This window comes from Fragaria vesca, linkage group LG1 (genome assembly GCF_000184155.1).
Source record: "Fragaria vesca subsp. vesca linkage group LG1, FraVesHawaii_1.0, whole genome shotgun sequence".
Lineage (NCBI taxonomy): Eukaryota > Viridiplantae > Streptophyta > Magnoliopsida > Rosales > Rosaceae > Fragaria > Fragaria vesca.
The window spans coordinates 5,132,290-5,145,790 of record NC_020491.1 but is presented as its reverse complement, the minus strand read 5'-3'; the positions used below and the strand labels follow the sequence as shown (position 1 = coordinate 5,145,790).

The 13,501-nt window shown below is 38.4% G+C and overlaps 4 protein-coding genes across 4 annotated transcripts; 3 read left to right on the top strand and 1 right to left on the bottom strand.

The window, feature by feature from the left end:
* The first annotated feature begins 3,968 nt into the window (after window positions 1-3,968).
* Window positions 3,969-6,765, top strand: LOC101301421 (derlin-1-like). The gene is made up of 7 exons (XM_004287444.1): window positions 3,969-4,084; window positions 4,670-4,805; window positions 4,887-4,960; window positions 5,231-5,324; window positions 5,556-5,684; window positions 5,798-5,958; window positions 6,331-6,765. Exons 1-7 carry the CDS (start codon window positions 4,068-4,070, stop codon window positions 6,461-6,463), a joined length of 744 nt encoding a protein of 247 aa, XP_004287492.1. The 5' UTR covers window positions 3,969-4,067; the 3' UTR covers window positions 6,464-6,765.
* Window positions 6,766-7,454: 689 nt separating this feature from the next.
* Window positions 7,455-8,519, top strand: LOC101301131 (profilin-like). The gene is made up of 3 exons (XM_004287443.1): window positions 7,455-7,583; window positions 7,814-7,951; window positions 8,385-8,519. Exons 1-3 carry the CDS (start codon window positions 7,455-7,457, stop codon window positions 8,517-8,519), a joined length of 402 nt encoding a protein of 133 aa, XP_004287491.1.
* A 1,739-nt stretch (window positions 8,520-10,258) lies between these two features.
* On the top strand, window positions 10,259-11,420 carry LOC101300846 (profilin-like). The gene is made up of 3 exons (XM_004287442.1): window positions 10,259-10,522; window positions 10,685-10,822; window positions 11,035-11,420. Exons 1-3 carry the CDS (start codon window positions 10,400-10,402, stop codon window positions 11,167-11,169), a joined length of 396 nt encoding a protein of 131 aa, XP_004287490.1. The 5' UTR covers window positions 10,259-10,399; the 3' UTR covers window positions 11,170-11,420.
* A 768-nt stretch (window positions 11,421-12,188) lies between these two features.
* LOC101307630 (monoglyceride lipase-like) lies at window positions 12,189-13,076 on the bottom strand. Its single transcript, XM_004288851.1, has one exon. The coding sequence runs from the start codon at window positions 13,074-13,076 to the stop codon at window positions 12,189-12,191; it is 888 nt and encodes a 295-aa protein (XP_004288899.1).
* Between the last annotated feature and the right edge of the window lie 425 nt (window positions 13,077-13,501).

The following is a 13,501-nucleotide window of genomic DNA, read 5'->3' as shown; positions in this document are numbered from 1 at the left end:
GGGAGTGGTGCCACCCTTGCCTATTGTAATCGGCAATCTCATTTTCGGAGCATGATGCTTGTTTCATTGCTACGCTACCAAATGTTTCATTCCTCATCCAAAGCTAGCCCGGCTCATCATGCCAATGTCTATACTAAACAATTCACATATAATCAATCGTTGATCGATTTGCCAAAAGCATTGGCCACTATGCTAGTTAGACCACCGTCAAGAAACTTGAGAGCCGTGACCCCGCCATTGAAGCATTCCGACAGATATTACATAAGTAACAAGTGCCAATATATGTTGGCAAGGTACTTGCTCGAGCAGAACTCTCATCCAATGAAGCCCTAACAATCACAAGTCTCTTGTGCAGTGTCGGCTTCCAATAGAGTAAGGGTCATCTTGAGGACCGAATGTATCCATGTGGGTTTTTAAGTTGGAAAATTTTGGGCCAGCGGGATCTGACTGCACTCACATGATAATCATTTTGGAGTCAGATGTTAGTTAATCGTGTTTTTACGGGCCACATTCTGTTGATAATGTTTATAGGTTAGTGGGTTGTCTTCTCCGATCTAGACACCCTCTACCAACACAAAACTGGTGTCGATTGGGTTCAGAAATTAATAAATTCATGCATCTTATTACGAATACTCGATCATACTTTAAAATAGTAATAGAATATAGAATAAAACTATTTGATGAACTTTTGAGTAGTACTAGGGAATATTACATGCGTTCTAAGTTCTAACCCCTTGAAAACGCACCATGTATATCTCCATCTTGGTCAAGACTCTTCTCTATTATTGTTTGATGTTAGCTGATACAATCTTGAGTAGGGCATCAAAAATCATACAAACGATCCTTTTAATTGGCAATTTGGCATATAAATTAAACGATCCTTTTAATTGGCATGTGACATGTAAAGTCGATCAGTGCTAGTTTGTGAAAGCTATGAAATAGTATAGAGACAACCCATCTGGTTGTAGTTTTGTCCCAAGACAAAGATTATGGACCCCAAAAGACACGAAAAGATATTTGGTTTGTCATTGGTCCGCCCTTAATTTGAAGGGTGACTGGGTGAGGTTGTAGTGCCTCTCACAAACCTTCACTAAACTCGATGATCAAGTGCTTCATATCAGGGTTACTACTTTGACAGGGTCGTGGTCTTGCCAAATCAGCTAGGTTGTCCAGGCAAGCCATGCCAGCATGGTGTTGAAGAAGAAGTTGGCAGAGACGTACACAAATCAAATCAGACAGGTCATTTGGGCGTGTATACATTATCTCCTGGTCAGATTGGGTAGAGTATTGATCATCCACCAACCTTACTTAGCTTTTAATTTACATATATCATCGAACATATCATTTCACAGACAAGGCTAGGGGTGGGGTGTTTAGTTTCAAAATATACGCAGATTATGGCGCAGTCGATTATATATATGGAGGGATAATTTAGGACCGGCCAGAACCCAACTCATGATCACGATCAGTTGAGTGCAGTAGGTTAGAAACAATGAAGTTGAATATAATCGGTCACAAACCCAGGATTTGAGTTCCAGTACTGAGACACTCATATATTATCAAAACTTCAATTAAAATAAACATCTAAAATGATGGCAATTTTTCATATGTAATATACCAAAGACCAGTTGTTGAGTTGTTTATCATCAAAAAACAAGTTGTTAATAACTATGTAGCAGACTCATTGTATTAATTTAAGAATTAAATTCAGTTTACCCCGTTGTGGTTTGGGGGTGACTTCATGTTAGTCCCTACACTTTTATTTTCATCAGTTTACCCCTTGAACTCTTCAATTTTTGTCTGCCATGCCCAAATTCTCATATTCCGTTTGAATTGACCTTTAATTATCAGCAGTTAAAGTTTGATTTGGACATATAAGATCCGATTTGCCCAAATTCTAGATACATGACTCACAGTTAAGGTTAAAATTATCAACAGTTAACGTCCGATTTGGACAGAATATAGGACATTTGGTCACGCTTGAGGAAAATTCAAAAATTTGAGGGGTAAACTGATGAAATTGAAAGTATAGGGATTAACATGAAGTTACTCCCAAACTTCATGGGAGTAAACTGAATTTAATTCTTAATTTAAACACAATAAAAAACTTTCTTAAAAACGTCTCCAAGTCGGATGTCTGAGGAAACTCTTGAGTGGAGTAGTGGATGATTATTTCTTCTAGTGCTGGTGCATTAGAGAGCAAATACCTGATGAATATCGGTTTGATGAGATCTTCTTTGTCAATATCTATGTCCAAAATCTTTATTTGATCAGCAAATTCCAGGTGCTCGGAGTTGGCTGATTCCCAGTAACATTGACTGCTCCGCTCTCTCAACTGTCAATGAACATATGATGCAGCATATATGCAAGAAGAAAAAAAAATACAGTAATAATCAGAAAAAAAATTGCCGTCGATGGTGAAATTCATTATAGAGTTGTGAAACTTACCCTACTACCTAATTTTACTTGACTTCTTAACTTGACTCCTGTCCGCGCCGCATCATCATCAAAATATGATCTGATGGACAGATATTCCAGACTGGGAAATCTTCGGAGGTACAAGGCCTTTTTGGGTTGCGCTGCCCTATTGGTATGTACATACAAGTACTGTACAGCATTGAGTTTCAAATTCCAGTAGTCCTTAACGACCTGCATATATGCAGCACAAAACTTATCAATAGGGACTCAACCTCTGTAGAAATTAAACACAAGAAAGATATATATACGTACCTGAAGAATATTTTCGCCTACATATAGAGTTTTGGTCTGGCTGACAGATTGAATAAGCTCATCAATTTTTGGACGAAATCTAATAAGTTCCTCTTCCGTGTTGAGATGCCATTGATAATAAAGTCTAGCAATTTCCAGAAACTTGAAGTTACCCAGGTAATAATTTTCAGCAATACATCCTTCCAGTTCCAAAATATTTAGATTTGGAGCAAAAATCCTCATTGTTTTGGTGCCAACTGGAAGGTATATTATTAGTCCAGATAGGCTCTCGGCTTCAACATTAACACTGTCGTAAGCACCAAGTATTGCTAAAAATCGAAGAGATATTGGACAGGCAATGGTAAGATTTTTCACCCCAACTATATCACGTACAGAGAGCAATTTTAGGTTTTTGCAAGACTCGGGGAGCCACTTCACAAACAAGTCTGACACAACTCCAACACCATTTAGAACCAACTCTTGGAGATTTAATATCGAATTTGTACTGATGGGGTTGAACTCTATGTCTCCCTTTAGTTTAAGCTTTTCCAAAGATGGGCAACAATGCGGAATATAAATACGGATGTTGATGCATCTGCAGATGAAAATAATGTTGGAAATAATGTCTACATCCATCTCTTTCACATTATCACTTGCAGCTGCTTTTCTAATAAATCTCCCAAAGACATAATTTTCTCTTGTTGCAGAAAGCTTCCATCGAAGATTAACACAACGCAAACTCTTTTCTTCCAACACCTTCTCAGTGTGACAGTTCAGAAATTCAAAGAAGTCTTCTCTTTTATTCGGATCATCTCCGATTTGTTCAGAATCAATACACAACCTTGGAAGCAATGTGCAGAGCTTGTTGAATTCTTTCGACAACGTGCTGGCTCGGGCAATGTCTTGAATATCAAGGTACCCAAGTATTTCACAAGTAACTTCCTGCGGTAGGTCACTAAACCTGTTCGGGTTTTCTTCTTCATCTCGAAATTGCGACATGGCTCAATACTCCGACCTAGCTAGCTTCAAAACCAACTAGGAGTTCAGGGTTACAAACTTACAATCATGATGCTGGTTTTCATTATACAGTAGAGTAGTTTCTCCCGGTTATGATGAGTAGGGTAAGTGTTCTAATTGAGAAAAACCAATACTTAAACAGGCCCATCTGGCCCAACCCAAACCCATCGCACGCTTGAGAAAATCCACACGTGTGAGGATCAAGAAACGTGCACGTTAACTAGACAAGTAGAGAAGCTTCTGGTAATGAAGAACTCGTTTTCTTAATTCCCAAGTTGTGAGAGCGAGAGAGATCTGAGCTTGGCTATCACTGAAATCAGTTTCTGAATTCTGGGTTTGCAATGTCGACGCCTGCTGAGTAATACCCATGTCTCCTTTTTGTTTCTCAGATTCGTATATTTCTTGTTTCCTGTGGTTCTTTTCTGCTATGACTGCTTTCGTTTCTATCATGGGGTTTTGGGTTTTGTAGGCTTTTATATAATGCCAGTTTGTTACAATATTTAAGTTGAATTCTGGGTTTGCTATGTTTTGGAGTTTTGGTTATTCATTTGGAACAATTGTTGTGGGCTTGAATTTAGCTGAGGTTATGTGAAGCTGGACTGAATGCTGGAAATTGTAGAATTGGATTTATGTTGGGTTTATCTATGATCACTCTATGAGCTTTAGAATTTGTTTTACTTAGAATCACGTTAAAGATATAAAAAAGTATAAAGATATGGACTTTAACCGTTTCTTGTTGTTTGGCTTGGGATGAAGTTATATTAGCTACAATGCCTCTAGTCTTTTAGTGAAAATATAGTATTGTGATTTTGAATACTTTTGTCTCCATGTGCTAATGGCTTCACTCTTGTTATATTATGCACTGATTATTGTTTTCGCTAGGATAGAATTGTTTTGATTGATTGTTTGGATCGGTCAATGAGTTTTAAGTTGCTGGTTTCAGATTCTATCAGTCACTCCCACCCATAAGCAAGGCTTACGGGACCATCTGTGTAGTGGCAACTGCGGCCTTTCACTTGGGGCTTTATGATCCTCGAACAATTGCATTATTATATGGACCAGTATTTTCACAGTTCCAGGTACAGTTTCATGGAATAGGTTCAGGGTATTGTGTTTAGTTTTGAGATAGAACACTTCTTTGACTTCACCTTCTGTTGTAGGTGTGGAGGTTGATTACAAATTTCTTTTTCCTCGGGAAGTTCTCTGTCAACTTTGGAATTCGCCTTTTAATGATGTAAGTATCTGCATGATATCCCTGATCAGATAGTTTAGAAGTGGATCTTCATCACTTCTTTGCATGTCTATCATTTGCTTTGGTTTATGCAGTCAAATTGTACCTCTCTTTCTAGAAGCATAGATATATCCCTTTTATGTATCATAATATCTTGCATAGAAGGACATAGATCAGTTCTTCTTTTCCTTGTTTGAACCAATAAATCAGACCGTTTCAGTAATTTAACTAGATTGGTGGGGCACTAATACAAAACTGTTAATGATTGTACAGAGCAAGATATGGAGTTCAACTTGAGAAGGGACCATTTGAACGGCGTACTGCTGATTTCTTGTGGATGATGATATTTGGAGCCTTGACACTATTGGTGCGTGAGTTGTATTCATGTTCTTTCTTACTGCAGCGAGTAGAGATTATACTGAAACTGATCTGGAACTGAAAGGATTGTCCGTGTTGTTTACTTTTAATCCTGAACTATTCAGATTCTTGTTCTTATTTTTTAATATGGTTTTTAGCTTGTTAGGATTTTGTATTGTTGAAATATATACCATCATGATTTCTCTTGTTTTGACCTCTTATGCTTGTCTTGAAATTGTAGGTTTTATCCGCCATCCCAATGTTTTGGTCTCCATTCTTGGGGATATCTCTTGTGTTCATGCTTGTTTATGTCTGGAGTAGAGAATATCCAAATGCTGTTATCAACTTATATGGCCTCGTCCAACTTAAGGTATGAACTGTGGTATACATTCCCAAGGTATGTTGGGTGTTCTATCTGTTATGTATCTGCAGCGGCAAATCTTAATGTCCGTGTGTGCATTGTCATTTGTATTGAAATTGCAGGCATTTTATTTCCCCTGGGCGATGCTTGCTTTGGACGTCATCTTTGGTTCACCAATTTGGCCAGATCTGCTGGGGATCATTGCTGGACATCTGTACCACTTCTTGACCGTGTTGCATCCATTGGCAGGTGGAAAGAACATATTGAAGACTCCAAGATGGGTGTATCCTTACTTTTTATTTAATTTGTGAATTGAAATTTACACAATTCATTCATATCATATCATCTGGTTGAACTTAGTGTGTCTCCAGCTTCTTCGTTGCATTCAACCTGTGGCTCATTTCTGTCCAGTTTTGTTTTAGATCCATGTTAGTTCACCTAAGAAATATGTAGCTAATCTATATTCATAATCTTATTTTGTGGTAGCAGTGTAAGTTTTCAGTCTCTTGTCTATTCGCTTCAATGCTTTTGACGTCCACATGTCAATAGAAAACTAGTTCCCCATTACATCTACCACACGGTACTGATTGATATTCCACTGTTTCATTAAGTCACCTACTTTCCCCTGTAGCTTTTCTTGACTGTCACCGCACAGACATAAAATAGTTGCAAGATATAGGATAGGTGCTCCTCCACCAACAAGCCGATCCCAACCTACTGGCGCTGCTGCTGCTGCTCCTGGTACTGGTGCGGCTTTCAGAGGGAGGTCTTATCGACTTAATGATTAATTGGTCTGTCAGAGAGCTGAGACACCCCCAATCATTTCAACATTCTCAGAATCTTTGCTGAAGGCGAAACTAACAAGCAAAAATGATGCCGTTTGGTGATAGCGCTCTTAACTGTTGCATATGTAGCAAAACTTTTGTTTTCCCTCCTTGAGGATTCATTTTCATAAATTGTTAAACTTGTGAAGAGAAAGGAATTGCTTTAGACATAGCTTATAATATGAGTTACTCAGAACAGATATTGAATGAATGCAGGATCTTGTAGAGGAAATATTTTGAATCATTCATGGTTCAAATTTTAGATACAGCATTTTTCATTTTTTTTATTTTTATTTTTGGTTTGGCTAACAATTGGTTTCCTTGTCTTAGAGTGATCAACATCATCTTACCAATTGATGTAACAGATGATACGATAATCAATCACCAGTATTAACTTTACACGAAAACTCCAAATGCAGTTCAACACCTAACTAGTTCAGTGCTGCTACGTTTTCTACAGCACATAATTTTCCTTTTGCGTTATTAAGTTTCTTATTTGAGTTTGAGAAGTTGCGAGACAGGAAGGTAAGGATTAATCACAGATTTGGAGAGCAAGGAAGTGCCATGAAGTATGGTTTAAAATAAATAGTAATTTCTCAACGGAAGCAGAGGAAAATTCGTGAAAAACAGCAAAGACCAAGGGTAAAATGACACTTGGTAGAGTGAAATATGAAGGCAGAGAGAGAAATTAGAGGTGAACCATCAGATGAGATCCATGTTTCTTAGCCTTCAAAGCTTTCCACATTTCTCTCCTTTCCCTATTTATAATTTCCTTGTCAAACTAACCACCACTGACCAAGCCACAACATTAACTCCAAAAACCATTCGAGGAAGACCCTCCTTCACTTCCATAACAATATATCATCCAATGTTACAGGCATAGCCTATAAACAACAAAGAAGAAGCAAGAAAGTGGACAACATCAGATACACAGAGAGTAACCAGAGAAGGGAAAATGTCGTGGCAGACTTATGTAGATGAACACTTGATGTGTGACATTGATGGCAATGGCCAGCATCTTGCGGCCGCGGCCATTGTTGGTCATGATGGCAGCCCCTGGGCCAAGAGTGCTAGCTTCCCTCAGGTTCGACCTCACTATTAGTAGTACTCCATCTTCCATATTTATCCATTTGTATTTGAATGGTTGCTTTCGTCTGGATGTTCTATGTCAAAAGCTGTGATTTACAATGTGATCCGCAATATGATCTTATTTTGGTGTTAAATGTGTTGCATTGTCATGCAGCATTGTTGTTTGGTGTATAAAATTGAATGTCCTAATTGTATATTTTGATTAATTGATTATACTTACTGCAGTTTAAGGCTGAGGAGATTGCTGGTATCATGAAAGATTTCGATGAACCTGGACACCTTGCTCCGACCGGCTTGCACCTTGGGGGAGTAAAGTACATGGTAATCGCAGGAGAAGCCGGTGCTGTCATCCGTGGAAAGAAGGTGATCATCTCATCTCCTTATACTCAATCCTGTCAACCAGATCATCTTCTTGCTTAGTTATCAATGTGTTTACATAGGAAAACCAACTCATATATGCTAAATGCATGCAATTGTAGTATAGTAGTCATGGTGCTTACTCCAAACACCGCAAAGCCCTCTTCAAATTCGATCCCGCGAACCTATATTTTCCCATTCTTTGTATAATGTAGGTTAACCGTATATGCTAGTATCAGTACCTTAAGAGTAGGCTACTAGGCATTCACTAGTTAAGGAGTATATGAATATTTTAAAAAGCAAGAGCCTCGGAAGATTGATGATATCTTGGTTGCAACATAGCTACTATCTTTGAAATCAATCTGTAATGTGTTTAAGGTTGAATTTTACAAGTTATTATAGACTAAGATACCCTTAATTTGTAAAAATGATTCTTCAGGGCTCTGGAGGCATCACTATTAAGAAAACCGGACAAGCACTAGTATTCGGAATCTATGAAGAACCAGTGACTCCAGGACAGTGCAACATGGTTGTTGAGAGGTTGGGTGATTACCTTGCTGATCAAGGCCTCTAGGTGCTCACCTATCATCAAAAGTTCTAGTATTTACCTTCTGAAAAATTTTGTTTCTTTTTCCTTTTTTTTTTTTTTACCCGTTTTTTACCTTTTTTTTTTTTTTTTTTTTTTGGGATTTTGGTTCCAAGTTTTCATCCCCTTCATCCAAATTCGCCTGCAATAGGTGGTGAAGACATTGTTGCAAGCAATAACCATGCGAGAAGGACTAAGAGTAGTTGTTTGATCAATTGCAGAAGCTTGATATTTTCATGATATAATTTGTATCCTCTATTCCCTATTAATTCTCTTGTAGCTTTTCTCTATGGTACATTATTTCATTGAAACAATCTTAAAGAATATTTGGCTGGCCAAAGTTTGCCAGCACATATATATTTGAATATCTAGCTGGTGTGGTTTCTGAATATTTTCTTCATATAGTTATGGAAATGATGAATAGAATAAACTAGCATATGCAATTTAAGCATCTTGATGTACTATTTCTACTGTCCTTGGCCATCATTGATGCACTTTTCTGGCCACATTTGCTAGTTACACCCTGTGGTTTCCTAAAGAATAAAACCTCACATTTCTATGTTGGATGCTTAAAGCGATTTTACTTTATAGATAACGCGCACTTTTCTGTTAGACAGTCTAATATATTATGTCGTCAAATTTAAACCAATGGCGAATTTTGTTGATGAATGATTTGCCATTATTTATACGCTCATGGAGGACCTCAGATAGTGCAAGTTGATGTCCTCACATATCATATCATAGGGAATATCCAGTCAAGCATTCTTAGGAAAGTGATAGGCCAGAAAATCAACAATCTAAAGTTGAAATAGATTTTACATTTACCAGAAAGAAACAAGTACTGTGACTGAGATAGAGATTCTCTCACAGACTTGGCTTTCCAAAAACCAATTCTAATTTATTAAAGCTGTGTTGTTATTGGAAAAAACAAGCATCAAGATTTTTCAATTATAGAGGAGACATAAGCCTGTGTGAGAAAAGGGTTTGATCATTTGACAACTAGCTCCCTTTCTTTTGATTGTGTAGGGCTGGCTGAAGATAAGATGCTCAAATGAGCTGGTGTATTTGCCAGTCTATTCCATTCATAAACCTCCCTTACCACAATGTTTAAGTAACAATCAATGAGATTTCACCTTATGATCAAGTCCTCAACAGCTTAAAGCAAACTAACGTTAAAGTAACGATCAATGAGATTTCACCTTTTGATCAAGTCATCAACAGCTAACAGCTTCAAGCATACTAAAGGGCATTTGCCCATATATGAATAAACTCAAAGATCAATGCAGAAAAGTATAAAATCAACCTTACTGTTCTAGAGGGCTGGGAAAAGCAGCATCATATTGGCTGATATAATCAGAAACTAAGTAGAAAGGTTCTCAAAATCAACCTTATGTTTTGACACACCATAAACAACATTTCACATTCTCCATCATTAAATAAAACTAAAGCCAAAAGAACTATCATTTTTGACAATATAGTCAAAACGAGTATATGTTCGTTTATACCAATCACATTCTCAACCCATGATTAACACAAAAATCCCATAAACTATCATTTCCGCTAATATAGTCACAACGACGCTATGTCGCTTATGTTTTACCCGTTACTATCTAGTAAATGAGATGCGAGTAAGTTTTTTTGACATCGGTAAAATCACAAATGAGAAAGATATATATACTTTTTAATAAGGAATATAGGGATTTAAATTTTAAATAGAGAACAGGATCTGTCTTTCAATATATTTAAAGAGTGTGCGGTGCGTTGTCTCAACGCTGAAATTCACAAGAAGAAGAAGACTAGAGGGTTGAGCAGAACCTAAAGCTTGAGACTTTCTTCCCCCAACAAACTCCGATCACCGCCAAATCAAGATGTCGTGGCAAACTTACGTCGATGACCACCTCATGTGCGAAATCGAAGGCAACCACCTCTCTGCCGCCGCCATCATCGGCCAAGACGGCAGCGTTTGGGCCCAGAGCGCCACCTTCCCTCAGGTTCGACCCTTTTTCCCAAAGCTTTGATCTTTATGAGTAATTTGAAGTTTGGTTGGTTCATTAGATTAGCCCTCTTTTTGTGATTTGGGTTTGTTGAATCTAGTCTTGAAGTGTTTGATATGAATATGAAGTGTTTGATTGTTGGGTTGTTGTGTGGTTTAGTTGAAGCCTGAAGAGGTTACTGGCATTGTGAAAGACTTTGATGAACCTGGAACACTTGCTCCTACTGGGTTGTATCTTGGAGGCACCAAGTACATGGTGATCCAAGGAGAGCCTGGAGCTGTCATCAGAGGGAAGAAGGTAGCTGAATCTGATTCATTCTATGTTAAAAACCTCATTTCGTGTTTATGCGATTAGACCCGGTTCATGGTTTTTGCATTTTGACTCGGTTTGTGGTTATGCATTGTGATCCAAGTTGTGCTTTTGCATGGTGATTCAGTTTGTGTATGTGTGTTGTGAACTTGTGATGAAGTTGATGGGTTTGATGTGAGTTTTGGTGGATTTGATTTCAGGGGCCTGGAGGTGTTACTGTGAAGAAGACTACTCTGGCTTTGCTCATTGGGATCTATGATGAGCCAATGACTCCTGGACAATGCAACATGATTGTGGAGAGGCTTGGCGATTATCTGGTTGAGCAGGGTCTCTAGACACAGCTTGGTATGTCTTTGTTTGGTTTGGTTGCAGTGAAAGCAAAGCTACATTTACTAGTAGTGGAGTGCAAACACATTTGGTGCTTGAGAAATGATGATTATGGTCTTTGTCTTATTGTCTGTGTACTACTTTGATGGATGGTATTGTAAGATTTTAAAGTGAGGTACTTGTTTCCACTGGATTTCAGCAGATGGATGTGGCAAATTGATTTGCATAAATTTATAAATACTTTTACTTCAGGTTTGTGCAATTTATATAGTTGGGTGCTCTCTCTTTCAGTTTTTGTCAAATCTACTTGAACACGGATAGGATAAACCAAAACCCATTAATCATCATAATTTGTAGCAGATGAGAGATGATTGATACTTGTGCATTCTTCCTTTGCATAAATGTATGATGCTTGAAGTCTGCTATGATGATATATCAAAGTTCATGACATGGTTTCTTAGAGATTATTGAAGCAATATGGACTTTGAAGATTTCTTGTATTAGAATGTGGACTTCTAAGATGGTTAGGGTGGTTCTCAGGTTTTCATCTTAGGTGACGGTGGTGTAAGTTCAAGTTACAGGTGTAGTTTAATACCTCTTGTAGGCTAGGCTTACAGCTGGGGAAATATAAATTTGAAGTTACTTGGATAGTTATACAGATCTTATCAAACAGAAATAGGGCCTTCTCATCATTCACATAACAATTCGTGCTTTGCATTTCAATATTTTCAATTGCAACCTACATATACTGCAGATTTATCTCACAGATACAAATATACTCCAGTAGTGATCAACAAATTTGTGGTCACTCGCCAGTTCTGAATTGACAGCAAAGAATAACTAATTAAAGTGAAAGCTTTGATTTGTCATTCACCATTGATCTTGAATTTAAAGACGAGCAATTACTAATTTCTTGGTCAGTAGGTGCGGAGGAAAACATATGTACTTCAGTTCTCCTCAATTGAGCTGTGAAGTATTTTCTTGTTTTTCACTGACCCTTCTCAACTCCCCTTCAAAACCTTGAAGTTCAGCAGGCACTTCTCCCGTCTAACCAGTTGATTATGTCTGAAAACACAATCTCAGTATTCTCAAGTGGTTCTCCATAGAGCAGACCGTGCCACATATTTGGATACAACTTCAGTGTCTTATCACAACTCGATGCCTCCTCGTAAAGCAGTTTGCTAACTGATGGGTCAGTAACTTCATCCTCTTCGCCATGGAGAACTAGGAAAGCCAATGTGATCTCCTGAAGCCTCTGTTCAATATCTGTGCTGACCCTCAGGAGTTCGTAGCCGGTTTTCAGACGAGGTCGGCCTTTGTAGCAGTAAGGGTTCTCCCTCGTCTGTTTCCTAACCTCAGGTTCTTTAAACGCAACATCGATGATATCATGCGTGGGGATTATTTTCCAAGTCGGAATAACCCTGCAGAGCTTCTTCAAAACACTGATCACAGTAGGAGATGGCCTCATATCATCTGCAATCTTGCACATAGGTGCAGCTAAGACCGCACCATCCCAGTACTGTGGCTTTTTCCTATGAACAAGAAGAGCCACTGCTCCTCCCATCGACTCTCCCAACAGATACTTCTTTTTACCTTTGTTCTCTTCTCTTGCACATATATTTGTAAAGTGGTTGGTGCAGTCCTCAACAACACGATCGAAACTCTTGACATAGCCCTTAAGCCCTGACGACTTTCCATGGCCTTCGTAATCTATCCCGTATACGGCAAACCCCGCTTCGGCTAGTCTGGTTGCTGTACTCTTCATGGTGATGCTGCACTCCATGCCGTAGCCATGGCAGATGAAGATCAACGCCTTGGGTGGTTTGTCATCCCCCAGAAGCCATTGGCATGTGAAAAGCTTCATTCCTCTTGAGTTTAGGATGTACTCCTCTTCGTATCTGATATCAGTGGCCATGATATTAGGAAGAAGAAGATGATGTTAACCCAATCAAGGTGGTGATTTCTACTTGATCTATCTCTCTCTTTCTCACTTTTTACGACTGAAGTGAATGATCAATGATGTCTTCTTGCTTTTCTTTTGCTCCCTATTTATTGGAAAATGAGGTCTTTTAAGGCGTGGTCATCAAGCAACACTATCCTTTTCCTAATGGGATTAGCATTGTGACCTAGGCCTAATTAAAAAATAGAAAATTTCACAACAGTCCTCTTTTCAACATTTTTTCCCTTATAGATCCACCTTAAACTTTTTACCCACATAAGTCCACATTTTGATCCAAACCCATCTGTTTATTTTTTTCTATACCTAAATTACCCTCCCCTCCCTCTTTTCCCCAAATCAGTTTCTCAATTTCTCTCGTTCTCTCTCCCCTCCCTCCTTTC